At 38.1% G+C, this 27,957-nt stretch overlaps 3 protein-coding genes across 5 annotated transcripts in view; 1 reads left to right on the forward strand and 2 right to left on the reverse strand.

Moving 5' to 3' along the window:
• The window catches only part of LOC133517715 (uncharacterized), a 32,564-nt gene extending 24,370 nt beyond the window's left edge, over positions 1–8,194 (forward strand). For both annotated transcript variants that reach the window (XM_061851094.1, XM_061851093.1), the window contains exons 2-5: positions 131–236; positions 4,673–4,833; positions 6,916–7,155; positions 7,690–8,194. In XM_061851094.1, coding sequence (XP_061707078.1) covers positions 131–236; positions 4,673–4,833; positions 6,916–7,155; positions 7,690–7,848 — 666 coding nt within the window. In that variant the 3' untranslated portion in view covers positions 7,849–8,194. The remainder of the gene's footprint in view (positions 1–130; positions 237–4,672; positions 4,834–6,915; positions 7,156–7,689) is intronic.
• A 3,216-nt stretch (positions 8,195–11,410) lies between these two features.
• Positions 11,411–26,952, reverse strand: LOC133518275 (cell division control protein 6 homolog). Of its 2 annotated transcripts, none has more exons than XM_061851930.1 (10): positions 26,809–26,952; positions 21,873–22,035; positions 20,970–21,063; positions 20,615–20,789; positions 19,192–19,358; positions 18,367–18,523; positions 17,204–17,342; positions 15,920–16,235; positions 15,168–15,254; positions 11,411–11,553 (listed from the first exon to the last, which is right to left on the reverse strand). In XM_061851930.1, the coding sequence occupies exons 2-10, from the start codon at positions 22,033–22,035 to the stop codon at positions 11,421–11,423; spliced, it is 1,431 nt and encodes a 476-aa protein (XP_061707914.1). In that variant the 5' UTR covers positions 26,809–26,952; the 3' UTR covers positions 11,411–11,420. The 2 variants fall into 2 exon arrangements, with proteins under 2 accessions (XP_061707914.1, XP_061707915.1); XM_061851931.1 differs by lacking the exon at positions 26,809–26,952 and adding an exon at positions 22,120–22,253.
• Positions 22,175–26,677, reverse strand: LOC133518259 (polycomb group protein Psc-like). The gene has a single exon (XM_061851892.1). The coding sequence runs from the start codon at positions 26,458–26,460 to the stop codon at positions 23,092–23,094; it is 3,369 nt and encodes a 1,122-aa protein (XP_061707876.1). The 5' UTR covers positions 26,461–26,677; the 3' UTR covers positions 22,175–23,091.
• Positions 26,953–27,957: the final 1,005 nt, after the last annotated feature.

The raw sequence follows: 27,957 nt of genomic DNA on the forward strand, positions 1-27,957 counted from the left end.
CTAACACCCAATATCCCATTGCATCATTTCTCAACGTTTGAGGTCGTAGGTCGAACCTCGAGTATGTAATTTCTCCGCATGGACTATGAATGTAGGATAGCGTGTAACTTAATGTTGTTGTTCTGTTCAGATGAGCCGGCACTCCTGCCTGGCAGCCGCGGCGCTGCTCGCCGTGCTATGTGTCGTCAATGCCCAGAGGAGGCTTGCTCTACCAGACCCCAGGAGTTGCGCGAATAGTAAGTACAATAATTGTACAATAACTAGACCAGTTTGGCCTAGTGGGTAGTGACCCTGCCTACGAAGCCGATGGTCCCGGGTTCAAATTCTGGTAAGGGCATTTATTCGTGTGATGAGCATGGATATTTGTTCCTGAGTCATGGGTGTTTTCTATGTATTTAAGTATTTATAAAATATTTATATATTATATATATCGTTGTCTAAGTACCCTCAACACAAGCCTTATTGAGCTTACTGTGGGACTTAGTCAATTTGTGTAATAATGTCCTATAATATTTATAATGTTAAAATCTTTAGGTACTCACTTTAATTACCTACTTTGACGTAAAGTAGAACCGTATTTACACATAGGTAGTAAATCTATTTTAACATGATAGGTAAACTTGATATAGAGCTGCTAGCTGCCAAACCTTTCAAACTAACTAGGAATACGAAGATCGCTATGGGAATGCCAATGAAAAAAAAATCCTTACTTCGGATAGCCTACTGGTTGGGAGTATTAGTTTCTTATCCTGGTCAGCTAAGCCGTACTGTGTTCGATCCGGTCTCGAAAATTTTCAGCTTGGGCATACCCGTACCTAGGAACTATATGAAAAATATTTTGAAGCTCTAATTGTAAAAATACTGAAATCCAGTATTTTTAATATACCTTAGTCTATCTACTTATAAATATTGTATAACTCGTGCAAGTGTACTTCGTGGTACGAAAACTATTCCCCTGATCACGGAACACGCGAACTATATGCCTGTACCCGTAAAGAAATACATAGATTCGTATAGGCCCGAGGCCGCCCTTCAATAACAAAAAAAAACATATAGTAAACACCTCTATAATGGACGTGGACCCCTATAAATCCTTTGAAATAAATATTTATCATCAGTTTTTTAAAGCTGGCAAGATTTTACCATAAATAGGAGCCATAAGCTTAAGTTTTATTTTTTATAAATTTTTGCTAGTTTTAAAATTAACGGCGCCATACATTCCATGACTGGAGCAAAATACAGTTTTAATTTGTTAATAATATTAAAACCAATTGCAATATCAATAATTATGATCGATTACGCCTAATTTTATGATCGGCCACCGGAAAATATAATAAAAAATAATAGAATAAAAATAAAAATATAATAGGACTAGGGAATGTAAGAAGCAGGGATCGGAACCGGTTTTTTGGAAAAACTTTGAAATAAACATATATTTCGGTTTATTTTATACTCCAAATATAGGACTCGGTTGTGTTTTTAGATAACGACTTCGTATTATTAGATTGCCCAATTAGAAATGAAATAATTAACAAAGAACGAAAAAATACCGTTTTCGTTCCCATACAAAAAATACCGGTTTCCGATCCCTGGTAAGAAGTGTAAGTCCTGACTTGACATCGTAGCATTGAATCGTACAAATTGTAAAACCTTATACGTCTCATTGTCATGTGAGCTTATATCCAGACACTCCAGACACAGCTGGTATTTACTTTAATAGCTGCTTGCTTGCAACATCTTCGGTCAATAATCTCATATAGACTATTCCCATCCCAGCAAAGTAACTAGCTGTTTACCTTGTCTTTAATTGCTTGAGGTAAAGCTGAGTCCTCTTTGATATGTAGTCACGAACTCTTCATACGGTATTATCGCTTACTTGTAATTAATATTTTTAATTTACGTACATAGTTGCGTCGCTTACTAATGCTTAAGCAAAAATTTTACTACCTACGACCGACGACGCTAAAAAGTAGTGCCTGCCTCTCGGGGTGATTTCCTCCTCATTTAAGCACTTTCTCTGTTGCATCCTAAAGGGAATCCATCCCTGGTGGCTAGAAGTCACAGACATATACAATATGAGGTACCTATAATTACTTCTAAAAGTTGTTTCTATATGCGATCAAGTACCTAAAGCCCCTTCAATTAAATTTTAATCGTAATAAATAACAGATCTTGTTAGTAATCTAAATGGGTTATCTTTTCGCGTACGGCTCTTCACAATTGCTAGAGTGACCTCTTGCCTTTGCCTCCATTCTATTTAATGTATTCATTGCAACAGTTGCTTAAAAGTGCCATTTATCCGCTTTGGTAATCGTAATTACGAATACTTTTTGTAACAAGCTTCAGATTCAACGTGTCAATGTAAAAACTTAAAAGTGACTAGTGACTTTTGGTAACATCATAGGGAGTGCTTTACAGATTCAACGTCTCAACCACCCGACTACTCTTTTATGTTTATCCCGATGACCTTTGTATCTGTTGCTCTGTTATTTGGAAAGTTCGAATTTTAGCATCTCTGTGCGAACATGCTATTTGTAAATTCTCACTTGAAAATATTTGACCTTCAGTATTTATTTTTAAATAATTTTAGTTGCAAAATACAGATACCCGTACTTTGCAACGTAATATTTGTGGTTCGGTTCTTATGGGAAATAATAGCGTTTTCGCAATGTCGGAGGCATATGCGGGGCTCGGCTCCTGTACGTGACGACACGCCATGTGGGAGTGCACTTTGTGATTACAATCAGCATTGAACTCGTTTACAACGCAACAAAGGTCCTTTATGTGCACATTTATTGTTAAAAGTGTACGTGTACATGTACGTACTTACATATGTAACGCACCGTTTAGCCCAGTGGTCTCCAAACTACGGGCCGCAGACCAGATCCAGAAAGGGAAACGGTACAGTCGAAGTCTGTGGGTCTGGGTGCCTAGCCAAGGTGACAATCGCTTGCTAGCGCAACGACAATGAAACGTTTTGTCTCTCTATCACTCTTCCATTAGTCGACAGTTGCGTTTCGCTTGCTACGAAGCATAAATGATTGGCATGTAGGCTAAACGCACCCAGGGGTTTGGAAATCCCTGGTGTATTTATAATTTCGCCTCCAACTAGTTAAGTATTGACAGGGAAATTGTTTAAAAATGACGATGTGAACGGCAATCAGTCTGCTATTCGAAATGCAAAGAAGTAAGTCATTGCGAATGGTGTCGGTAGGTATATGATTTATTTCGGGATATATCACAACTAAGTCACAACATTTTCTATAACTAGTAAAGCAGCTCCCTAATGTAGATCTTGCAATATCCTGTGACCTTATGAAATAAGTAAACGAAGTCGTATAAACCACTCCTGTGTACGGTATATCTAAACTTTAAAGGTAGATGTCTCTAGTCTCTACATTTACTTTACACGAACCGTTTAATTTTTTTTTAAATGATTAATAAATTGTTAACTAATGAAATAAACTCGATATCATGTGCATATTCTTTTGTCTGATATTGATAACATCAGAAGAACGTCTTCTTTTGTTCTATTCTTGAATATGTAGCAATAAAAAGCGAGAATTCTCTAATACGTAATACGTAACGCGCGGTAGTTTCTCACGACTTGACATGTCAATATCAATAAGCAATGACATCAATTCTCTTTCTCCTTAATTACATAATTTCTATGAAGAGATTATTAAATAATAACTTGAGTAACCGACTAGTTAGCACCAACTTCTTTGGTGCTGAAAATAGCTACTAAGTGTTGGTGCTTTTTAGGATTCCGTGCCAAAAAGAGTACAAAAGTAACCTTTATTGACAACTTGCAATAGCTATGCATAACACGTGTGAACAACCACTCAGCATAGCACCGGAGATGAGTTGGTGAGAGGCATGAAATAAGCACTTTCTAGTTACGAAAGACTGTCGCTCCTGTCGCTTCATTGAACGGCCTGACCATTACGTTTGTTTTGATTGCACGGCATTTCACGTACGATGTCCCCTATTACCACGACAGCCTTACATGAGTTATTTAGCCTATCGAACCGTAAAGAAAGAAGTCTTTGATTGGATAATTTGTTAGACTGTGGATTACGTTTGCACACGTTAATGACAAGCGTATTTTATGCGTTTGCATGGGCAAGGGATATGTGATTTGTGTAATGGGTTGATAGCATTTACTTTTTGTAAAAATAATGTTATACAAATTACTGTATCTGCAGCTAATGGCCCAAACAATGGCACTATGAGAAACAACGAAAATGGGTAACCTTGAGCAAAGCTTTGAGCGGGGGATCGTTCGAATTTAAACTCTTGTTTCGAAACGTGACTATATCTAGGTGTCGTCACCGACGTTCAATAGATGTACCTGCTCTGTTGTATGAAGCTACACGGACTGGTAACATACTCACCCACATCCGATATGGCGTGTATGTCGTAATGTACGTCCCAACGTGTGTATGTATTAGTTGTTTGAGACTGTTTTGTTCCTTGTGGCACAATTTGCTAAGCCATGCCATTCTGCACTTCGTATTAATCTTAATGAATGTGAGCATGTCGTAATGGTGCTAAACTTATTCACACGGTTACAATTAAAATCTTCATTAGCCATTAATAAGAACGCGTGTGCCTGCGTATTGGTCCATGTAGTGATGTCACGTATTCGCATTAATTACGTTGTTAACAGGGGTACGGCACTCGACGTACCGCGACGCGCGCGGCGTGTTGCACTCGTACTTCTTCAGTTGGGAGCACGCGCCGACCCGCAGCCTGGAGGTGGACTGGCTGGACGCCAGGAACATCTGCCGGCGCCACTGCATGGACGCCGTGTCGCTGGAAACTCCTCAGGTACTTACTTATTTTTATGCCCTTATGCCACTGATTGAGGATCTGTAGATACCTGCATATATTTCTTCCAAACCCTTTAATCCCGTTATCTCAACACTGATTTTGTTTAAGTAGTATTCACATTGTTTGACATTCAACACCTGCATCTACACAATTTCATCACATTTTCCTTGGATTATCAATTCTAGAATTTATAATACGAATTTAGAATAATCTGCGACTGAAAATGGTTGTATGGGTACCTATATCTCATATAGGTGGTCAATGGTCCTTCGCAACGACATAGGTATCTAGCTTGAAGTTACCACCATAAGCAATTTAGCTATATTTATATTTATTTATATGGGTTATATTTATTCTGAAAAAATGATTATTTATTTTTATTTATTTACTTATATGTATTAAGCGTTAATTACAATTACGGCCAGTTATTGATAGGTAGGCAACTCTTTAAAGTATACGTACGTATCTATGATACATAGAACAACGCAATTATTTCTTCTCAGAGCGTCGTCCTTTCAGTCATGATTTTGTCCGGGCCTTGAGATGGCTATATACGACTAGGTAATCCTCTCGCAAATTCGAATAAATCACGCAACAGGGTCAGTCGTGATGCTGATGCGTTCACTTTCCCAGGTATCAAACTGTATTTAACTTGTAGCAATTTAATCTGCAATTTGTATGTCGTAACCAAAAAATTACTAGAATCATCTCGCTTACAAGATGATGAACATCATGCATTCCGATTTAATGGCCGTGTCACGATGTAATATTTTTTTATCTATCGTCGATGACCTTAACTTACTTAAAAGATTTACTTAGAATGATTAAGAGTTGATATCGAGGAACAGTTACGGACTTTAATTGTGGGGCCATTAAGGGTTCACTTTACATTGAGGATGTCATAGCGTTAGTATTGACAACCAAATTGGCGTGAACAATTAATGTCTGTCACCGTACCTAATACTACCAAATAGTAATAAAACCCGGACCTTTTTTTAGTAAGTTTAACTTACTCATAAAATTATAAGGTTGGGCTCTTTGACCATTAAATTTACGCAAATTGAAGCAATTTTATGAAGTTCGCATATAAAAACTAACACAGTGCTCATCAATGTAGATACATTTGCATAATGATTGTGGGAATACCAAGTTACCAGGCAACGACCATTCTGTCTGTAGTTACGTGCCAATCGTGTTTGTTAGTCGCGGATGTGCGCGGCCTGCCTATATCCTATTGTCAACATTACCATCCGGGTAGTGGGAAATAAATAGATGCCTAGTCGAAGACGCTGTTTTCTCTAAACATTTCCTGCAGCGGTTGCGAGATGTCAACGAACGCGTACAGCTCCGCTCGTCTATTGTTTATAGCTCTTGGATCCGGAATGGCGTGCCAGTAGATGCAAATGACGCCTCTTATTCTGCGAGTGAAGCTATAATAGCGACGAGGTATCAATATTTATTAGGATCTACAGATAGATGCGCTTTATAGAGCGTTAAGGCGTCGCGTGAATGAAAGGGGTGCAATGGCCTAGAGCCAGTGCGTCACGAGTGTTGCCGTACGGCCGCTAGGACCGCTCGCCATGTGGAGTGGAGCACGACACACATTCCTGCTGCAGCCGGGCCGCCGCCCACTTTTGACGGCTATGGTGCCGGACACGCACCGATACTAACTTCCCTTTCCAATTAGGTTGACATTCCGACTTACCTTATTCGACTATCTTTTCTGTGTTTGTAGGCCCCGCGATTCTACTAAAGCAATTAATTATTAATGAGGCGTTGATCTTTATAAATTACGGAGCCCGTGGCATACTAACCTTGGAACCTTTGTTTGCATAAGCATGTTGTCTTGAGTGTTGAATCGATTCGATTATTGTAGTTTGTACCACAACTGCTTATTATAATGCCTAGTCGTTGACCGACCGAGACCGTGGAACGCCGAGGCATGCGGCAAATGGAATAGCGGATCAAGTCGTTGCCAGCGCAATTATACTAATTAGTAGAGCGTCGTACGTCACATTAGCTTACTTATTATAAATTTGACGTATTATGACGTTACTAATTACGTATTTTACGTTACAGGAGAACGAATTCATAAAGCAGAGGATCGCTCGCGGTAACGTGCGCTACATCTGGACGTCTGGCCGTAAATGCAACTTCGCGGGATGCGACAGGCCCGACCTGCAGCCCCCAAACGTGAACGGCTGGTTCTGGTCGGGCTCGGGCGCGAAGATCGGGCCCACCACGCAGCGCAACACCGGCGACTGGTCCTACACCGGCGGGTACGGACAGCCCCAACCTGACAATCGTGAAGCTGCCCAGGTAACCTTTATCATTTTACACAAGCATTTTTTTTTTTTATAGAAATACCTCTTTTTTGGTAGTTTGTTTGAAATGTAGTCTCGGGCACATAAATAAATGACACAAATTGAGCAAAAACACGCAAGGTAATTTTAAAGGAGGATATCATGAAATGGATATATAACACATATACACAAGCTAAAATCATGGCTCGTAATCATTGAATGTCGTATAAGTGAATTATAGCTTCTGTTTTATGGGACTTCATTCAGTCGTGTCATTGAAGTATCAGGCATATTTTTTGTCATTTCGGATTCAAAGTAAAATTCCGCCGTCAACTATTACACAATAGTCGGTATTTTCCAGCAATCTAAAAAAAATCCCGGAAGTTTGAATCGCAGAGATTGCACCACGAGAAAGTTGAAAGTTGTTTGTAGAAATTTACTTCGTGATTCATCTTTGGAGCGTGAGGAATTTATTACTCGCGTCTGTACTCTGTATCGGTTCAACGACTTGCGAGGTAACGTTTTGCATAATCGCGCGATTTTTTCGCAGGGCAACGACGAGTCATGCCTGGCAATCCTGAACAACTTCTACAACGACGGCATTAAGTGGCACGACGTGGCGTGTCACCACGTGAAGCCCTTCGTCTGCGAGGACAGCGACGAGCTCCTCAACTTCGTGCGCTCGCGCAACCCTCAGCTGCGCCTATGAGCCCCCCATTGAAGCCTCGCCCTCTAATTTAGATGGCTGACATTGTACAAAACTGAGTGGCTATCGATTTAAGTTATTTATTAAATTAACATACTTCAACATTACCTTTTGGGTACCTTTTTGCAGATAAATAGTATTTGTAATCCCCGACAGCACCCCTAAGTCGTTACTAAGCTCGCTATCCAAAGATCAGATCGTTTCGACGTTCGTCGCTGTCGCGCCTTGTGGTCAGTCATCTATTGTCTTCTGTACAGAGGTACTTCACAAAAAATGTAAAAAGTCTTGTTTTTGCACAAAATAGGATTAGTGTATAAATGTTTAAGAATAAATAAAAAATAATATTATATTAATGTTTATTTATTTCCCAAATCATTATCATTTAATAAAAATCCTATGTATAAAGTCAGTCCCGTGTAAAACTACAAATACAAATTGATATAAGTAAAAATAATTATTATACCTAAAACAAAGGCCTTACAGATTAAAAATAGAATACTAATAGACTAACAAAAGAACACATTTCTCTATAAATGTATTCCTAATAAACAAAATTGGAAAAACAATTTCATCTTTTTGTCAAAGTTTTTTTTTAAATAAGAACAGTTAAGTGCATTGGCGTCATAAATACTCGATTTATAATGTTCTGCCAGACTAGTTGTCGACTGGCTGTTACAGTAAATGAATAAAAAATAATAATAGGTCTGGTACGAGATCTACCGGATTTTAGTAAAAATAAAATAGAGGATTTTACAGTATAGGTGTACTTTAGTAATTTAGTGGTTTTCCGCAGTCGTATTTTGTACATCGCGTTGTCGCATTCTTCTGTATATTTTTTGGATTGCGCTTTAAACCAATGAGATCTGTTAGAATTAAAACAAATGCCAAAAAGCGTACAAATTAAGCCGTGGATGACCTCTATTCACACCACATTCATTATATTATCTAACTCAAAAGGTAAAGGTAAGGTAAGGTTCAATTACCATAATATCAGAAATAATTCATAGATTTGATATTAGATATTACACAACATGTATTAAGTATTAATAGATTCAAACATAATTACCTAACATTACAAAACACTAACTCACCTTAACAAACATCCAAACAAAACATGTCAAGGCACTTCACGCTCCTTTCGTTAAATTAAACAATTTTGAAACAGGCTACGATTTATAAAGAACCGTTACATTTTTATGTTGAACAGTAGTTAATGTGAATACCATTGCATGATCATGCGAGGTAACATTCAAGTCAGTGTAGGATAAATGGCAGAGTAATACGTAAACTTAAATAAAATGTAACGAAACTTTATACTTGAAAGCCTAGGTAATGTTATTGTGAATGTAAAAACAAGTAAATCGCCACTATAAACCACAAGCCACAAAACAGTAAGGGTACTTTTAAAAAACTAATGTTATGGTTGGAAAGGAAATGACCAGCGCAACGGCATCTCACAAACAACGCCATCGTCACGCTTCATCACTTTAATGCTTAAGTTTTTTACTTTTTCGGAAATTTTAACTACTTCAGATTATGTAAAAAAATGTTTCTCAGACAAGCCAGATACAATTACTTATGGCAATATCAGAATGAAAATTATGAAAAACCTGGCATACAATATCAAAATTTCATTATCAACGTGCGTTTTTAATGCCAAAAGAAAATAGGATTCTTAATTAATCACAGCATACATCTTCCCAGGGTCAACATGTTATACCTACACAACTCACTCGAAAAAAAAACAATAATATATCTTACATTTAAATGCTAATCATTAGCAGCCTTATTAATGTAACGAAACGTAGCAGCAGGCCGACTTCCCGTTGTAATTACGGAACCAGGAAGGGTCTGAGCCTTTTAAAAGTGTAGTTTTTATTATTAAATACCTATACGAAAAAAAAAAGTGTCACTAGGTAAAAATTGTTGTTGCCGTAGGGACTGTTGCCGAAGGGACGAACACAAGTCGGTTGTACCCTTAAGCCAAGGATAGACCTAGGACAATTTTCCCACGAAACGGGCCGCAAGCGACGTCGGGTGAAGTGCCGCCACGTTGCCGGACTTCGATCGCCATGTCGGGCGACATATGTAAGGCGCGCAAGAAGTCCGGCAACGTCGCGGCACTTTAACCGACGTCCCTGGCGACACGTGTCGTGGGACAATTGTCCCTAATCTAACCCTGGCTTACCATGAGTTTCTCGCGGTCTTCGGTACGACTTGAACCAATGGGTAATGTCGAATTAGTGATTTAGATCACTCGTCAAGAATCTACGTACCTCAGATTACAGTTTTATTAATTTAATTTTGTACTAAGAAGATCCGTCTGTTAATTACCTATATCATAAATTTAATTAAATAACATAAAAATGGAAAAAAAATCTTTAGTCTTGGTTGCTAGCAAACAACTATTACTTATGGAAGAGGTGTAAAAAAAATCGTGCGCTCGAGTTTGACACCTGAACTAAATTGCATTATACATCGCCATACCTATAAGAGAGTGGATAAACTATAGGGGGCAGCACAGGAAACGTCAAAATTTTTGGAGCGAGGCGTAAATGTGTAAGGTTCATAAATATGTACATTGACACTTCACGCCAAAGCAAGTGCTGCCATCTACTCGTACGTTTTCTTGTGCATAGTAAGTTCTGCCATCTTGTGGGCTACATTGGAAGTATACATTTCATTATTACATCTCGCGCCAAAAATATGGTGTCTTCTGTGCTGCCCCCTACAGTTTACGCAAGCTATCTACACTTTGTGGCAATTGAATTGTCAAACGTCAACTTTTGACAGCCGCATAATGTATGAGGCCGTACAGCGATATATATTTCAGCTGTCAAATTCGAGACACGTTTTTTTCTTGGACTATTCCTCTACCCAATAAGACCCAGTTTCCGTTTTAGGTTGCAAAGTCTGATGGCAGTCACTTTCGTAAAAACTAGTGCTGACACCCATTCTTAGAAATAGTTGCCAAGCGAGCCCCCGGTTCTCATAGGCCGTAGCAAAAAGGCGGGACAACGCTAGGATGACTATTAATAACTCTTTGGTCGGGCTACCCAAGAGTCGCGAGTTAGAGACTCGTACCGTATAATTATACTAGATTTGGATTTTTCCATTTTTCGTTTTATTTAAACACTTTCGCTGTCAGTAACAGAGTCAGCGTTGTTAATCTTACAAATAAATATTGTCGAGGTACTGTCAGCGAACGCATTAAGGCCAAAGCACACATGCTGCGTGTGTGTAGACGGGCACGGTGCCCTAATGTTGGAGCCGTGCGTGCACACGTCACGCAACCGGTGGGCCATCTCTCATAAGGATCTGTATATTACGAGGCGAACGTGCAAGTCTACGCACACGCATGCAGTGTGCGCAGGGTGTCAATGAGTGCCGGAGGGCGCCGTGGTGAATGTCATCATCGATCCCAGTGCGCCCTCATTAACGGCAAAGAGGGTGAAACGCCGGAGTGGGTTTAGTGGGTAGGGCTAAATTCTCGTGGCGAGTCCCACACACCGTGCGTAAATGCATTCCCACTCCGTCAACAAAAAAACAAAAAAAAAAAAGGGTGTCAATGAGTACTAACAGTTGGGGCGGCAGCCGGCTTCGGCGAGGATGGCGGCCATGAGCGGCTTGTCGCGCAGCGCGGCGCTCAGCTCCGCCTCGTCCCACTGCAGGCGTAGGCGCCGCGTGCGCCCCGCGGGGCCCGTGCATCTGATCAAATAAATACTACATTGTACAATCGTGATATGAGAGCTTTTCAGTCGAGTGCCGTGTTTAGGCAGGCCACGAACCTTTAGTCGGTTCCCTGAGCGGAAAAAAGGTACCTTTGATGAAACCAGCACCATATTTTAGTATGTTTTTTTTTTTTTTTTTTATACTACGTCGGTGGCAAACAAGCATACGGCCTGCCTGATGGTAAGCAGTCTCCGTAGCCTATGTACACCTGCAACTCCAGAGGAGTTACATGCGCGTTGCCGACCCTAACCCCACCCCCCTCGTTGAGCTCTGGCAACCTTACTCACCGGCAGGAACACAACACTATGAGTAGGGTCAAGTGTTATTTGGCTGCGGTTTTCTGTAAGGTGGAGGTACTTCCCCGGTTGGGCTCTGCTCTAGATCAACAACAAATAAACAAATGATGAAATGATGGTTGTTAAACATGGTTAAGTCACCGGTTATGACTGCATCAAAATGGCCGCTGCCGGGTTCAGAATATTGCGTATACCACAGAAAGTATGTCACATATAAGCTTGTGTGGGGTGTCAAAAAAAGGAAAACTAAATGCGCTACAATGTTATTCATACATTTGACCTTGTGAATACCATAGTTCGCGAGAAACTTTTACCTTTTATTAAAATTTTCCCAAAAAACAATTCGTTTTTTAGGGTTCCGTAGCCAAATGGCAAAAAACGGAACCCTTATAGATTCGTCATGTCCGTCTGTCTGTCCGATTCTGTCACAGCCACTTTTTTCCGAAACTATAAAAGCTATACTGTTCAAACTTGGTAAGTAGATGTATTCTATGAACCGCATTATGATGTTCACACAAAAATAGAAAAAAAAACAATAAATTTTGGGGGTTCCCCATACTTAGAACTGAAACTCAAAAAATCTTTTTTCATCAAACTCATACGTGTGGGGTATCTATGGATAGGTCTTTAAAAATGATATTGAGGTTTCTAATATCATTTTTTTCTAAACTGAAAAGTTTGCGTGAGAGACACTTCCAAAGTGGTAAAAAGTGTGTCCCCCCCCCCGTAACTTCTAAAATAACAGAATGAAAAATCTAAAAAAAATATATGATATACATTGCCATGCAAACTTCCACCGAAAATTGGTTCGAACGAGATCTAGTAAGTAGTTTTTTTTTAATACGTCATAAAAATTAAAAAAAAAATTTTTTTTCATCAAACCCATACGTGTGGGGTATCTATGGATAGGTCTTCAAAAATGATATTTAGGTTTCTAATATCATTTTTTTCTAAACTGAATAGTTTGCGCGAGAGACACTTCCAAAGTGAAAAAAATGTGTGTCCCCCCCCCTGTAACTTCTAAAATAACAGAATGAAAAATCTAAAAAAAATATATGATATACATTGCCATGCAAACTTCCACCGAAAATTGGTTCGAACGAGATCTAGTAAGTAGTTTTTTTTTAATACGTCATAAAAATTTAAAAAAAAAATTTTTTCATCAAACCCATACGTGTGGGGTATCTACGGATAGCTCTTCAAAAATGATATTTAAGTTTCTAATATCATTTTTTTCTAAACTGAATAGTTTGCGCGAGAGACACTTCCAAAGTGAAAAAATGTGTGTCCCCCCCCCTGTAACTTCTAAAATAACAGAATGAAAAATCTAAAAAAAATATATGATATACATTACCATGCAAACTTCCACCGAAAATTGGTTTGAACGAGATCTAGTGAATAGTTTTTTTTTAATACGTCAATAAATTAAAAAAAAATTTTTTTCATCAAACCCATACGTGTGGGGTATCTATGGATAGGTCTTCAAAAATGATATTTAGGTTCCTAACATCATTTTTTTCTAAACTGAATAGTTTGCGCGAGAAACAGTTCCAAAGTGGTAAAATGTGTGTCCAAAGTGGTAAAATGTTGAACAAGATCTAGCAAGTAGATTTTTTTTTAATACGTCTTAAGGTGGCGACTGACTTGTAACATTTGCTTGTAATGTATCGTTCACGGCGATCGTTACAAGTCAGTCGCCACCTTTGTAACACTCAAAGGGATTCGCGTAAAAACCGACAGCCGAGTGGAGCACGCGGTGCTCGCGTCGAGCGGCTCGGCTCGCTGCACTGACTGTTGTAATGCTCGGGTTGTATCACGTTACATTACACCGAAATGTTACAAGTCAGTCGCCACCTTTAAATGGTACGGAACCCTTCATGCGCGAGTCCGACTCGCACTTGGCCGCTTTTTTGTTTATCAACTTTACTTAAGTGTCAGACCGAAGTTTCGGTTTCGGTTTCGGCAGGTTTCGGCATAAAAATCGTGTTTCAGCCGAAGGTTCGGTTTCGGCACAAAAACTGCCGAACCTTTCGGTCGCACCGAAACTTATGATCTTGTACTTTCGTATCAATTTTTAGTGTAAAGACTGTTCAATTTACCAAGTGGACACCCAAAATGGTAATATAAATCAATTGGTTGGTCTAGACACGGAAACCAACGATATAGAAGAGAGAATATAATGTAACAAAATTGGTAAAATTTTCGAAATATTATCGGATGCGCCGCATAAATGCCTGTTTTCAAAATGTTAATAGAATTTTATAGCTTATTAATGTAGCATTCATACTTTGATACAATGTTTTACAGCAAAGTTACTAGTAAAGTTGATAAAAACAAAAAAACGGATTTTTTTTGGGAAAATTTTAATAAAAGTTAAAATTTCTTGCAAGCTATGGTATTCACAAGGACAAATGTATGAATAATATTGTAGCGCATTTATTTTTTCCTTTTTTTACACCCCACACAAGCTTACATGTGACATACTCTCTGTGGTATACGCAATATTCAGAACGCGGCAACGGCCATTTTGATGACGTCATAACTGGTGACTCAACCACGTTAGAAACTATCTCCCGATGGTTTTTTAGTCAGAATAACATGTTTAAATTGTTTAACAACATACTAAAATATGGTGCTGGTTTCATCAAAGGCACCTTTTGGGCCCTATATGACTCTAAGGGAAGCGACTACTTGCCGTAGTAAGGTGGTGGCCTAAGTAAGGTACAAGGTCGGACCTGGGTACGTCCTTAAACTACGTCCACAAGAGAGGTATGTGCATTGTGAATGTCATCTCGCTCTGTGTGGTAGGGCACAGCACAGCGGATGTCTTTCCAGATCTAGAGCAGAGCCCAACTGGGGAAGTACCTCCACCAGAAAATCGCAGCGAAATAACACTAGACCCTACTCATAGTGTTGTGTTCCTGCCGGTGAGTAAGGTTGCCAGAGCTCAACGAGGGGTGGGAGGGGGTTAGGGTCGGCAACGCGCATGTAACTCCTCTGGAGTTGCAGGCGTACATAGGCTACGGATACTGCTTACCACCAGGCGGGCCGTATGCTTGTTTGCCACCGACGTAGTATAAAAAAAGAAAGATTAAAAAGCTTGATTATATCACTATTGTATACAATACTTGATCACTTTTTATTTCGTATATGACATTTACATCAGTTTACAATGAATAGTATTTCTACTTAAATAACACCCAAGTTAAAATATTTTAATTAGAATAGTTTGTGTTTCGTAGAATCTAATATTTATTATTTGTCAAATAAATAATTCGCAAACATCCAACTCACCGTAAGGCACCGCGTGCTTCAAGTAGAGTACACGCGCTTGCCATCTCGCTCATGTCGAGCGGCGCGATGTTGCGAGCTGCTGCTACTCTGTATACAGAAAGATCACTGTCTTAATGTAAACCATTGAAAGGTAAAGGAATTTTCAAGCAGAAGGTGATAACCTCTTTTTTATAAATTTATAATGCAAACAATGTAACATCACCTAATACGATCAAATTCAAGGAGCCAATTGGGCTGCAAAAAGTGCGAAAGTAATAAACCCCTATAATAATGTATATTTAATTCGTCAGAAAAAAAACAGAACGCCTTGCTTTGCCGCCAATTGAAAGTGAAATATTCTCTATATTCAAGTGAAGCTTGTAAGTTTCAATAATAACCAAACGTTTTCCTAACAAGGTCGGTCATTGGTCAATAGACTGCTATGACTTCATCCAGTCCTGTCATCAGACTAATCATGAGCGCCGGTAGCATAACTGGTTAGTAGCGCTGGTTGGGCGTTAAGAAGTGAAGCTTTCAAACTTATGTACGAAATTCAGTTAATTTTTATCCACCATCATCAAGGGAAACCGGCCTATTTCCAATAAGGCCTAGTTTCCCATGTGGATTTTAAGGTCACCAAACCCTTTCGTAAGATTTAGTGCCTGTGCCAATTCTTTGGAGTAGGTTTTCGGGTAGATCATAGGCTCCCTTAGTGAGTCTAATGATAAGTCGGCACAACAGATGATAAATAATTAGAAATAGAGTGTACTCACTTTTTATAAACATCGTGTAATTTCCCCATAACAATGTCCTTATTTTTTCCCTTGAGCATAAGCATAAGACTGCAAAGTATCAACTTCTGTTGCATCGGGAAACCTTCATCAACATCAGACTCGATTTTCTTGGAGCCTCCGTACACATCGTTCAGTACTTCCAGGACTTGCTTGAGTTCCACTGTGACCGTGCAGTCTTTCATCATGGTGTCCACGGACTGGTTCTCGGCAAATTTACTGCGTTTTGCAAGCTCGATCACTCTACGGCCTATGTCTAGGGCTCTTCGCATGTCTCCAGAAACGGCAGCAATTTTAGCTAAAAGATACAAAATAAAAATAGTAGAAAGGCTGATTTAGATATGATGAACGAATTAATTTGAAAATGTGTCTATATTGATAGCATGATTATTAATTGGATGGAAGAATCTTTCACTCCTGTGAAGTATCTGAGATGCATTTATATTAAATTTCGTTATCCCCTACTTATGGACACGTTAAACTTACGTGTCCATAAGTAGGGGATAACGAAATTTAATATAAATGCATCTCAGATACTTCACAGGAGTGAAAGATTCTTCCATCCAATTAATAATCATGCTATCAATATAGACACATTTTCAAATTAATTCGTTCATCATATCTAAATCAGCCTTTCTACTATTTTAACAGGTCTACTATTTAAGCAGTTTTGCAGGTTGAATGTTGACTTGGCAATTAAAAATTTCCATATCCACAATAAATAACAAATTGATAGTAAAAATCTAAGTTTTCTTTTATGATGTGAACAGATTTTATAGTCAATTATCTACTTATATACATTGCCTATTGTCTATTTCCCATTTACATTTGTCATTTATAATTTGAGTTTTGCAGTTCGCATCTACGATCATCTCACAATTCTCACATAAGTACATATAGGTACAGTCGGTATCAAAAGTAGCGGATCAAATAACGCTTCATAAGTATCTACCATTCTGTAACAGCTTAACAAAATGTAATGTCTTTAATATATAACAACTAACACTGTAAAAGATATATTTTTGAACGCGAATTTTAGGAGATTATCTACATTTGGAAAAGTTATACGGAATATCAGATACTTTTGGCGCGTTGTTTCATCCGCTACTTTTGATGCTGACTGTACGAGACAAAGCCAAAATAAAAAAAATCATCTCATTCAGATTAATTAGTTTAAAATCGACAAATACATCTATTATTAATATAAATAAATGATAAAGAACGAATGGTTCCAAAATATTATTGAACATGTATAGATGTATATACCTGCCAACATTTGTAAGGCGACAGGTGAAAACACGTTGGTTTTGTCAGCCTCGCCCAATATCTTGGAGAATATGTTGATGATCTGCTGCTTGGTGTACGGCGCGAAGTGCAGGGTGCGCGGCCGCAGCGAACAACGGGCCTGGAAGGGTAAATATATTATGGAATAAAATAGTACTTACAAGGAAGGGTACCCAACTGTCCGGCTCCGATTTGATTTATTTTATATATAGAAGTCTATAGTCTGTTGATAATTAAGGTTCAGGGAGCGGAGTTTTTGAAAAATCGTTCCGCTCTTTTAGATAACAATACGGTTGCCAAAAACAACAATCTTGAAAATTTTACTAGGGACTTCAACGATTCGAAAATTCAAAAACATGATTTCCGCGGTCACAAGCACACACATCCATCTCCCACTCCACGAACTATGGGATCTTAAATTATTCAGCAAGCAACCACAATAAGACATTGAATAAGTGGTCAGCATACTAAAATTTACATCATAGTTGGTATGACGTCTGTGGGTCATGCTAGCAATAAATACACGATGTTCACGAGGAACCCGAAAGATTTTAACAGTGTCGTGTTCCTGATTACATTTAAAGACTAATATGTCTTCATAAACTTTTCTGGAACTCTTTAGTTTCAGATAAACTTATCTGGAACTCTAGTTTCTGAGTTAATACCAATAAAAATAAACATATTTTACTATTACTTAGTGCAAAACACCCTTTTTAATGGCGATGTTGCTAACTTGCCACTAATGGGACTGGAACCTAGTCTAAATATTCTTATTAATAGATGTCACCTTGAAAAACTAGGTTTTAGGAAAAAAAAGCGAAAATTTATTTAAGTGACAGTTTTACCAACATTTACTATTTATGAACAAACATGCATTCGAAATATAGAAAATAAAACAAAAACATTTTTGACATAATTGTCCTACGCTCATATATATTTTATTCCTTCTTTTGACCTCAGAAATGCGTAGTTAAAATTTTTCCGGTTCCTCGCGAGCATCGTGTATAAATCAAGTTGTAGTCGACTGATCTGATATGTAGATGGTCATTGGCCACGCCAACCAAGACCAGACGAGAGCCCGCCAGCGCCGGCCACTTAAAGATCGTATAAAGCTCTCAGTACTTAACCCATTACTAATATTTTACCTGCAATCGCGGAAGTGCGCGCTCTGTCAAATCCAGAGCATTGGCCACGCCGACCAAGACCAGACGAGAGCCAGCCAGCGCCGGCCACTCAAATATCGTGTACAAAACTGACTGGCGTTTGCTGTCTAACTGGTCGATCTCGTCCAACACTAGTAAGCTGGAAACACATACATGTTGAACACCAAACAACACACAGTGTTATAAACTAAGATGGCATAATATTAAAAAAAAAGTGACAAAGCCCCACAATGACCTAGACCGAACCGGCGTCTTCAGCTTACGCGGGTAATGCCATTACCTCTAGGCTACCCGGTCACGGCGGTAGTCGTCCCAATGTCTCGAGTAGGTATATTTGAAAGGCTAGCCGCTTTCGTACACAAATAATAGTAGTTTATGTGACTGCTACATAATAAAAGGCATTCAGATTTTAAACGAACGGAGTTTCTTAAAAGGATTACACGAGTGTTTTAATGCCTAATTATGTACAGTTACATACACTATTTTATCTACACACATAAACTTTCTATGATATATTCACTAACCCAACTATAGCCAACGTTGGGGCATCGTTGCTCTCTTGGCGGAACTCGCGGATATGTGGTGCCGTCACCGAAATATTTTTACCGCATAAATTTTTAGTGAAATCATTCCTAGACACTTTTGAAAGCTATAACTCACGAGTGAGCTAAAACTTTTTTTTACAATCCAAAACTCCCGCGGGAACAATATAGGCCTTAGTCCTTCAGTACACCTCATACACCTGCATAAACGATAATTTTTCGAGCAAGTGTGATGATAATGTATTAGTAACATTCAATTACTTACATCATCTTGTGTTTTTTATTCAAATAATTTTCTATGGCAGCCAAGCATGCCTTTTCTGTTGAACCTGAAGTAGACAGCTGCAATTCTTTGCAAATTCTGCTGTATATGCTCGTGGCGGACTTCATCATAGTGCAGTTCACGTATACTTGTTTGAAGCCTTCTTTGATCTGTAAATAATTTTTAAGTTCAAAATTAAAGTACCAATTAACAAAGTACGAATTTTATTTTTGATTTAAAAAAAATTGATTTAGGCAACAAGGCCCATATTAATAGTTATTATTAGTTTTTTTTTTAAGGTCGAGATTCGGCATTTTTTGGGGAAGTCTTGGTAGCTCAGTTGGTAGAGCGGCGCACTTGTATCCCAGAGTCAGGACTTCGGGTCCCGCCTGATGCGGAGAATCTTTCATTAGAAATATAACGAGTTATTGAATAATAAATATAATAATAATAATGACATTAAAGCTCTCCAAGGGGCCTCTACGTGTTGGATCTATATCCCCACGCAAACCTATCAAAAGACCGGGATTTATAGGCCCGTGAAATCTAAGGAGATATAATAATAACAGTCGGACAAATCTTGTCTAGGAAAATATGTATCGTTTAAGCCTAAACTAATTGACAAAAGAGATCTTCGAATCAGCATTAAATTGTTTGCCCATGATGGGTTTTTGACCATATCCTCAGCCTAAGCTGAGAGTTGTAAACATGTAGCTTCATAAATTGAGCCACAGAGATTAGCAAAGCTCAGACTTTCCCTTAAAGTGGGGCGGGCCACTAGGGTCAGACCAACATAAGTTGGCAGTGATTTTGATAGCCTAGCCTGTGCAAGTGTTAAGTAAACGTCATAATTTAATAGAAGTTTGACGTTTAAAGTAATACTTGCACTGTCTAGGCAGCCAATATCGCTGCCAACTTATCTTGGTTTGACTCTAGCGTTAATAGCAAGGTGCGAAGTCGGTGGAGGGAGTGAATGCTAGCGGAAGTAATTCTGTGGCCCTAGTGAAAAAGGGTACAAGTCTCTGGCAGCGCAGGTGTAAAGGGGTGTAAGTTCCATGTAACACTTATGCCCTTTACACCTAAACTGCCAGAGACTTGTACCCTTTTTCACTAGGGCCACAGAATTTAACTCCATAAGATTAAACGTAGAAAAGCCCACAAAAGGGCAGCACCAGTCGTGCACCTAGCGAATAGACTCGTTTGCTCACATCGCGCATATAGTATTAATTACCTACCTTGATTGAGAAATATTATAATCTAAGATTTCAAAGGTAATAGGCCCGTTCATATAATGCCCAGCGAACATGCGAACCAGAGAACATGTGCACAAACGCGATTTGCGCACCAACGAACTGCTAGCCTACTTCGTAGTGACCGTAAGGCCCGTCTTTACGAAGTATGTAATATATAAGTCAATGAAGTATACCTTTGGCGAATTCAATAAGCATGATAAGGTTGCCGTTTTGCCTGTGCCAGGTTGCCCAGAAACATATAACGAAGCAGATTCTTCTTTGTCAAGGCTCTCTAATAGGAAGTTTTGCAACCATTCAAATTCTTCTTCTCGACTAGGAAGCGGGCCTGAAGTAACAGCATGTCGATTTCTGAAAAATTACAAAAACACATACGATTGTTAATCATCATCATCTGCTGGCCCTTGCCGATGTTAGCCATGGGGACTGGCTAAACGGTCAATGAAATGTTTTGTATGTACTCTATGTACATCAATTCTTAACGATTTCTCGTTTGTCATAATTATACCATGTTTTTATTGTCATACAAACCTCTCGTCAAAGGATTCTTCACATTCATCTTTAGACTCGACGACTGAAATAGACTTCAAGGTTTTTCTGGATATTTTGGGAGCAGAACAAGAGTCTGAAACAATTAATCTAAATGAATATAAGATCTAAGTAGACGAATCAATCACAGCATAAATGTATTTTACTTAAGTTTAAATAATGCTGAAGCGCTGGTGGCCTAGCGGTAAGAGCGTGCGACTTGCAATCCGGAGGTCGTGCGTTCAAACCCCGGCTCGTACCAATGAGTTTTTGGGAACTTATGTACGTGTAATATCATTTGACATTTACCAGTCGCTTTTCGGTGAAGGAAAACATCGTGAGGAAACCGGACTAATCCCAACAAGGGCTAGTTTACCCTCTGGGTTTCTTTTTATCTTTATTTAACGAGCTTAGTCTAAAAGACGATGCCGCTCAATAGTACACATCGAGAAGTGTTCTTACACTAAAACATTTAAAACCTAAACAGATCATTATTTTCGTCTTCGGATGCCCACCATCACCATACTGAACAGAGCTCTAGCCTCCCTACCCTCTGGGTTGGAAGGTCAGATGGCAGTCGCTTTCGTAAAAACTAGTGTCTACGCCAAATCTTGGGATAAGTTGTCAAGCGGACCCCAGACTCCCATGAGCCGTGGCAAAATGCCGGGACAACGCGAGGAAGAAGAAGACTTAAGTTTAAATAATATGTACTCAATTCTGAGTCATTTTCCCCAGACAATAGTCCTATAACATTTGGCGATTGTCAAACATTATTCGCCGTGTTGAAACTTATATTTACCTAATGTGCGATACTTGCACACCTGCAATATGGCTTTTGGCATGTCATCTGACCGGTTGCTGTCCCAATTTGAAGAAAATAATATTAGTAGACATTAAATATCTTACCATTAATACCATTGTCAAAATTATCTTTGAGATTTAAATTAATGTGTTCTGGTAACTTCATTTTGTTAAGAATATTTTCATTTTCATTACATTCTTTGTTCCTCTTATTCATGTAAGTCCTCTTACGGGATTTAAAGGGAATAGCAGTTTGAGCAGCCGACATCTGAAATGTAAAACCGAATTGAACGCCAAAAGAAGTTTCCAAATAATATATGCAATCAAATATGTATTTAAATAAATTATATACCTTTTTAAATCTCCAATGTAAATACTAAAGGACAGGTAATAGAAAAATAATTACATAATTGCCACCATTTATTACAAATTACAATTCCCATCTTAAGGTCAAGATTTCTTAATCACAAGAATACAGTATGCAATGTATGTAAATTGAATACATAGGTTATGACAACCTAATATGTAAAAGATAAACTCAGTATTAAATAAACTACATATTGTAACATGCTGTTCAATAGTATGATGCACAAAATATAGAATTATAGACTTTAATATTATATATGTGGATAAGGTTGAAAATAAAACGTTGAGAAACAATATGTCAATCACAAACCATAATGTAAAGTATATAACTACCATTTAAAAAATTAAATTCATGATTTTAGATACAACAGTAAAGCGTTGGATTCATTTGACAAAAGTACCTACATGTTATTTGAAACAGAATTTGATATAAAAATATGTTTCTTCTATTATTCAAGTATGTTTATGAATCTTTGTAATACATTAATAATGTCTACTCTCAGCATCAAAATAAGTTTACAAATGAATTTAACACCCTTTTACAGCTGATCCTACGTACATACCTAAATTACAGTTATTCTTATGAATATCTTATTTACACACAACTTACTATGTTAATACAGTCAAAGAGAATTTGATATAGAGGTGGATTGTCAAAGAAAACTTTGTAGCCACAGTAAATCTACTGCCATCTTTCAACACATGATTAAAACTTTTAGAACACCATTCAACTTTGATCCTTATTGTTTCAAAGTTTTAATCATGTGTCAAAAGTCGGCAGTAAATTTTTCTTTGACAATCCACCTCTATTTCAAATTCTCTTTGATACAGTTAAGCTGAAAAAAGAAAAATGTAAAATATAGTTCCAAAAACAGGGAATATTATATTAGTAACTATATTATGATTTCATTAAATAAATACAATATGAATTAACAATTATTTATCTTACATTGATATTTCATTGCTTATCTTTGTTATTAAAATCATGTTGATTTTGATGTACGGCATTTGCCATACTTTTGAATAGATTAGCTTTGTACCAACTCATTTCCATTTGATGCCTTAAATGTGCCATTGGATGCTGTGCAATCAGCTGCTGAGATGTCATATAATCTGGAGGAAGATTCATACCAGAGTTGGACTTAATAGTAGGGGTTATGGGCTGGCGAATCCCAGACAGTTTTAGACCTGATGATAATGGTTTCATTGGTTTCGGACCTGGTTTAGAAGGCCCTGGGGATGCCTTTGGAGATTCATTTTTTAAAGTGTTAAGGTTGGGGAGTTGTGTGCTCGATATTTGATTAGATTGGTTAATATTCTGTTCTGATGAACTACTAGTTGCCTGTTTTTCTTCAGCAATTACTAATTTAGGAGAAGAACTAGGAGACCGTGTCTGAGATCTTGGAGAAGGCTGTGCTGGAGTGGGAGAATTATGTGACTGGGTTTGATAGCTAGGTGACATTATAGAATTGCCACTGCCTGCTTGATTCATATGAAAAGGTTTGTTACCTATGTCATGCCTAACAGGAGTCTGAGATCCACTGGGACTACCTTTTTCATGCTTTACTTGGTTCATACTCGAAGAAGGTATTCTCAATGGACTTGCACCCGTATTTGCAGGTCTATTAGAAATAGGTGAATAGACATTCCCTGGATTCATATTTGCAGGCAAAACTTTTCCTGGAGGGTTTTGTTTTGTTGCTGCCAAATTCGCAATAGACTGCATTTTTTCTAAAAGACGTGATTGATTAGGATGCTGTCCTATTTGACTTTGCATATTATGGGGAGTTGTTAAGTCTAGAGCAGCACTAGGCTTATTTTCTGGAGTCATAGTTACACTACTGGGGGACTTATTGTTTGGATTATTCAGTTTATTTATGGTATTGAATGTTTTTGGAGTAGCTGGAACAAGTTTCGGCACTTGAGCTTTATTTTTTGGGAGTTTCGTTTTTTTATCTGATGCTAAAGTTTGTAATTGCTTCTCAAATGTTTGCTGGAAAGTAATAGGTGAAGCAAAGTTGCCACTTTGCTTTCCTAATTTAGTGTCAGCTATAGGTTTTAAATTAGGTATTGGCCCTTTAGCGGATGACTCAGAAGATTTGCCTGGAGGCTTTGGTGATGCAGTTGAACTTTCAGATTTTGCTTGTGGACTTTGCTTGGTATCAGTATTGCCTTCAGCTTTCATCTGTTGTTTTTTAGGATTACTATCTGGTAACTTTAATATTTCGATGTAGTTGTGAACAGGTGGACTAGGTACTTTATGAGCTGTGCTACTATTTGCGGAAACTAAATTTTTATTAGTAATATTCTTTTTCGGATCACTTGTGGTTGGCTCACTAGGACTACGTGGATCTAATTTCTGGTCTGTTAAAGTAATTGATAATGATGAAGGGATGTTAATTTTACATGAATCTAACAACAAAGATTTCAGCGGGTCACCCGAGGTTTGGCCAGCATTATGAGTGGCACTAAGAGATGACTTCACCTGTGATAATATCTTACTTCTATCTATTGTAGGATCACTGTTATTGGCTAACAGATCCATCCTCACTTTATTCATTGGTTGTGCTTTGTTTTGGGTTGTTTGTGTTGTTGGCATGGTAGGTTTTAAGTCAGGCATTCTTTTTGGAGGAGGCTTTGGACCTTCTGCAGGCTTTGGGAGAGAAAATTGCTGTGATTCCATTTTGGGTACTTGTAGTTTAAGAGGAGAAACCGTTTTAGGCTGTGAAGCATGCTGTACTGATGCCACTGGCTCATTTGTTGCTTTTCGTTTTGGAGAAGAAACATTTGTTGTACTAGGAATGGTTCTTTTTATTCCAGTACTTTCTGAAGTTGGTTTAGAACCCACTGTAGGCATCTTTTGTTCCTTTGTTGGTGGAGATGATGATGGGGTGTTTTTGACAGGGTGAGGGCTAAGTTTGTTGTCAGTGGTGTCTTTTGTTTTTGTCAAATTATCAAATGCAGTCCCAGACTTGTTAAGAGGTTCTGACACTCCAGGAGATGAAGCAGAATTAGAGTTGGCTGGTTTAGTCAGACCTTGAGGTATTTTAGTTTTTTCTAACTCAATTTTGAGTCTTTTAACTTCTGGTGCTTTTGGTGGTGTCTGTGGTTTTCTCTTCAAAGTATCATCATCCTTTGGAGCTTCTTGACTTTTAACTGAATTATTAATAGATGATGATGATGTCTCTAGCACATTACCTTTTACAGGAGATGATTTAACTGACTGGCTATTACTTTTGGCTGTTAACTCAAAAGAGTTCAAAAACTGTGACTTTTCTACTTCATCATCATTTTTCTTAGCTGTAGAGTTACTGTTGGCGCCTGACCTATTTTGACTACTGTTATCCTTGTTGGACTGATTATTCTTGTCTGTAGTTGAGGAAGTGTGTGACTTTTTGCCACTGTTATCTTCTGGCATGGGACTGTCAGTACCAGATGATATTTCTGAACCCTGATCATTCAGATTATGTGCAGGGCTGCTAACATTTGTATCTTCTGTTGGTGTGGGGCTTGATTTTCTATCTCGAAAATGAGAACCTTTCCTATTGATATCAAACAATCTGTTTCTGATAGCTACATAATCTATAATCTGGTAGAAAAATCTCATTGGTTCATTCCTCTTCCAATTGTAAATATAAGCAATATCCATCAAAGTGTAGTAGTCTGGCAAAGGCACCCTTTTATATAAAATGTCAATAGCAAATTGAGTGCTATCAATATCAAATTTCATACTCAAGAATTTCTTCAAATGACTAATATTGACAACCGCAGGACACTGTAGAAACCTCCTCGTGGTACCAGTTGGTGGCTGAGGTTCATTGCTGTCTGATGATTTGCTCGATATGCTGTCAGTGTCTGTGGCATCTGCATATTCCAAAGAAAATGAGATAACATCTTCAGGACTGAAAATTATCCTCTCTGTATCTTCACCTCTTTGCTCTGGCGTCGCTGAAGCAGCCGGACCCGGTCTAGACGAGTAAAACTGTTGTCGCCTTTCCATTTCTTTTTGGAAAAGCCCTGGTACGAGTTTGTAAACAATATCTTGAAGTGCTTTGTCTAGCCTGAAATTTGGCTTAGCGACATTTATCTGCACGTCACAGACCGGGCAGTAACGACTAATTTGCAAATGCTTGATGATGCAGCTGCGACAAAATGAGTGCAAACATTCGACGATCGTGGTGGCGTCGATGTAGTAACCACGACATAGCGGACAAGTAATTTGCTCATTTACTTCTCCTAACAAAGTTCTTTGGGGCACAACCGTAGTATTGTTCTGTTCAGCCATTTTAACGACCTTTTTATCAAGTAATTTGTTGGAAGTTACCATCTTTACAGATGCATGTCCAGCGTCATTAACATGTATAACACAACTGTTGTTGTAGCATCTTAAACAAAATATTCACTGTACGTTACACTAACTTTCACGTCGCAATAATAGCGTTTTACATTAGTATTATTTGAAATTGCCTTTTATTAGCAAAATATAACAATCAATATTAAAACGAAGCCCCGTGCCGTGCCACAATGGAACTACAAACGACATTACACTTTTTTTGCAGAATGTTGGTAACACTGTCAAACTAAACGACAACATAGGTTATCCGTAAGCTAAATACATACAATTTACTTATAATACTAGTGAAAATACAGTCAAGTACATATTAAGGAAACTTACCTTCACTTATACTAGATCTTTCTCGATCAGTTTTCCAATAAACCTAATTATATTAACAATATCTCGATAAAAATAGATTTGGCGCGAATACGTCTACTGCAGTGATCGAATTGTGAAATTGATTGACAGACCATTTTTTTTTTTCAAGGCAAGTGTCAATTTATAGTGTTACCAGAGCAGTCACAACTCACAACTGAATATCTAAAGTGACCCATACATTATCCAGTACAGGGATTTGGTCAATAGGGTTGTTTCCATCTACAAATCTCAGGGCAGAATAAAATTGTATCCCAATAAATACTAAAACGTAGTGATTATATGCTCTTTGATAAATACTTTTGGATTATAAGAACATGTTAAACTACTTTTAGGGGACCTGTAATGACCATATTTTTGTAAATATTAAATTTAAAATATCTTTTGGCACACGTCACGTGACCAAACTCGAAACGTCATTGAAGATTCTGGTGACGTCACAACTCTCGGATTGACACTGTTGAGAGTTAGGCGATAAACAACAAATGACAGATGTCAGTTGATAGTTCGTATCTTCTGCGTGTGTATGTAGTTATGTGTCAAAGCGTAAACTGTGACGTCACACAATTTTCAAAGAGCGTTTTGGGCGCGAAAGCATCTTTCAAAATATATTTTGTTAAATTAACATATTTAAAGCCGTTTTTAGTATAAAAGTTGAATTTTAGGGCAACTTTTAGTTAATATAGAACGTAATACAAGCGTTTCGAAAAATTAGAAACAACCCTATTGGCAGCTTGGCTAGACCCCCTGACCTGCGTGTTGGTCAAAAATGTCGACTGCTGAGATCGCTCAGCGAAATTTAATAATATCACACCTGTTATATAGCCTTCCTGGCCATTTCCGTCATTAGTATAAAGCGGAAAATTTAAAAAATGTAGGCATGAAGGGTTATCGTTACATAGATAATTTCATTATCGCACCTTTTTTACTGACACACTTGTTTGACTGACTATAATAACAAGGAGGTTAAAATTAAATACACAATATGCATATTATAACACAATAGAATACTATACAAGAAACTGTTGCTACGACAGCACTGCACTGATCTGGGCTCCTACCGGGAAAATCGAAGTTCGTCAATAGGGTTTGTTTCCATTTACAAATATTAGG

This window comes from Cydia pomonella, chromosome 5 (assembly GCF_033807575.1).
Source record: "Cydia pomonella isolate Wapato2018A chromosome 5, ilCydPomo1, whole genome shotgun sequence".
Lineage (NCBI taxonomy): Eukaryota > Metazoa > Arthropoda > Insecta > Lepidoptera > Tortricidae > Cydia > Cydia pomonella.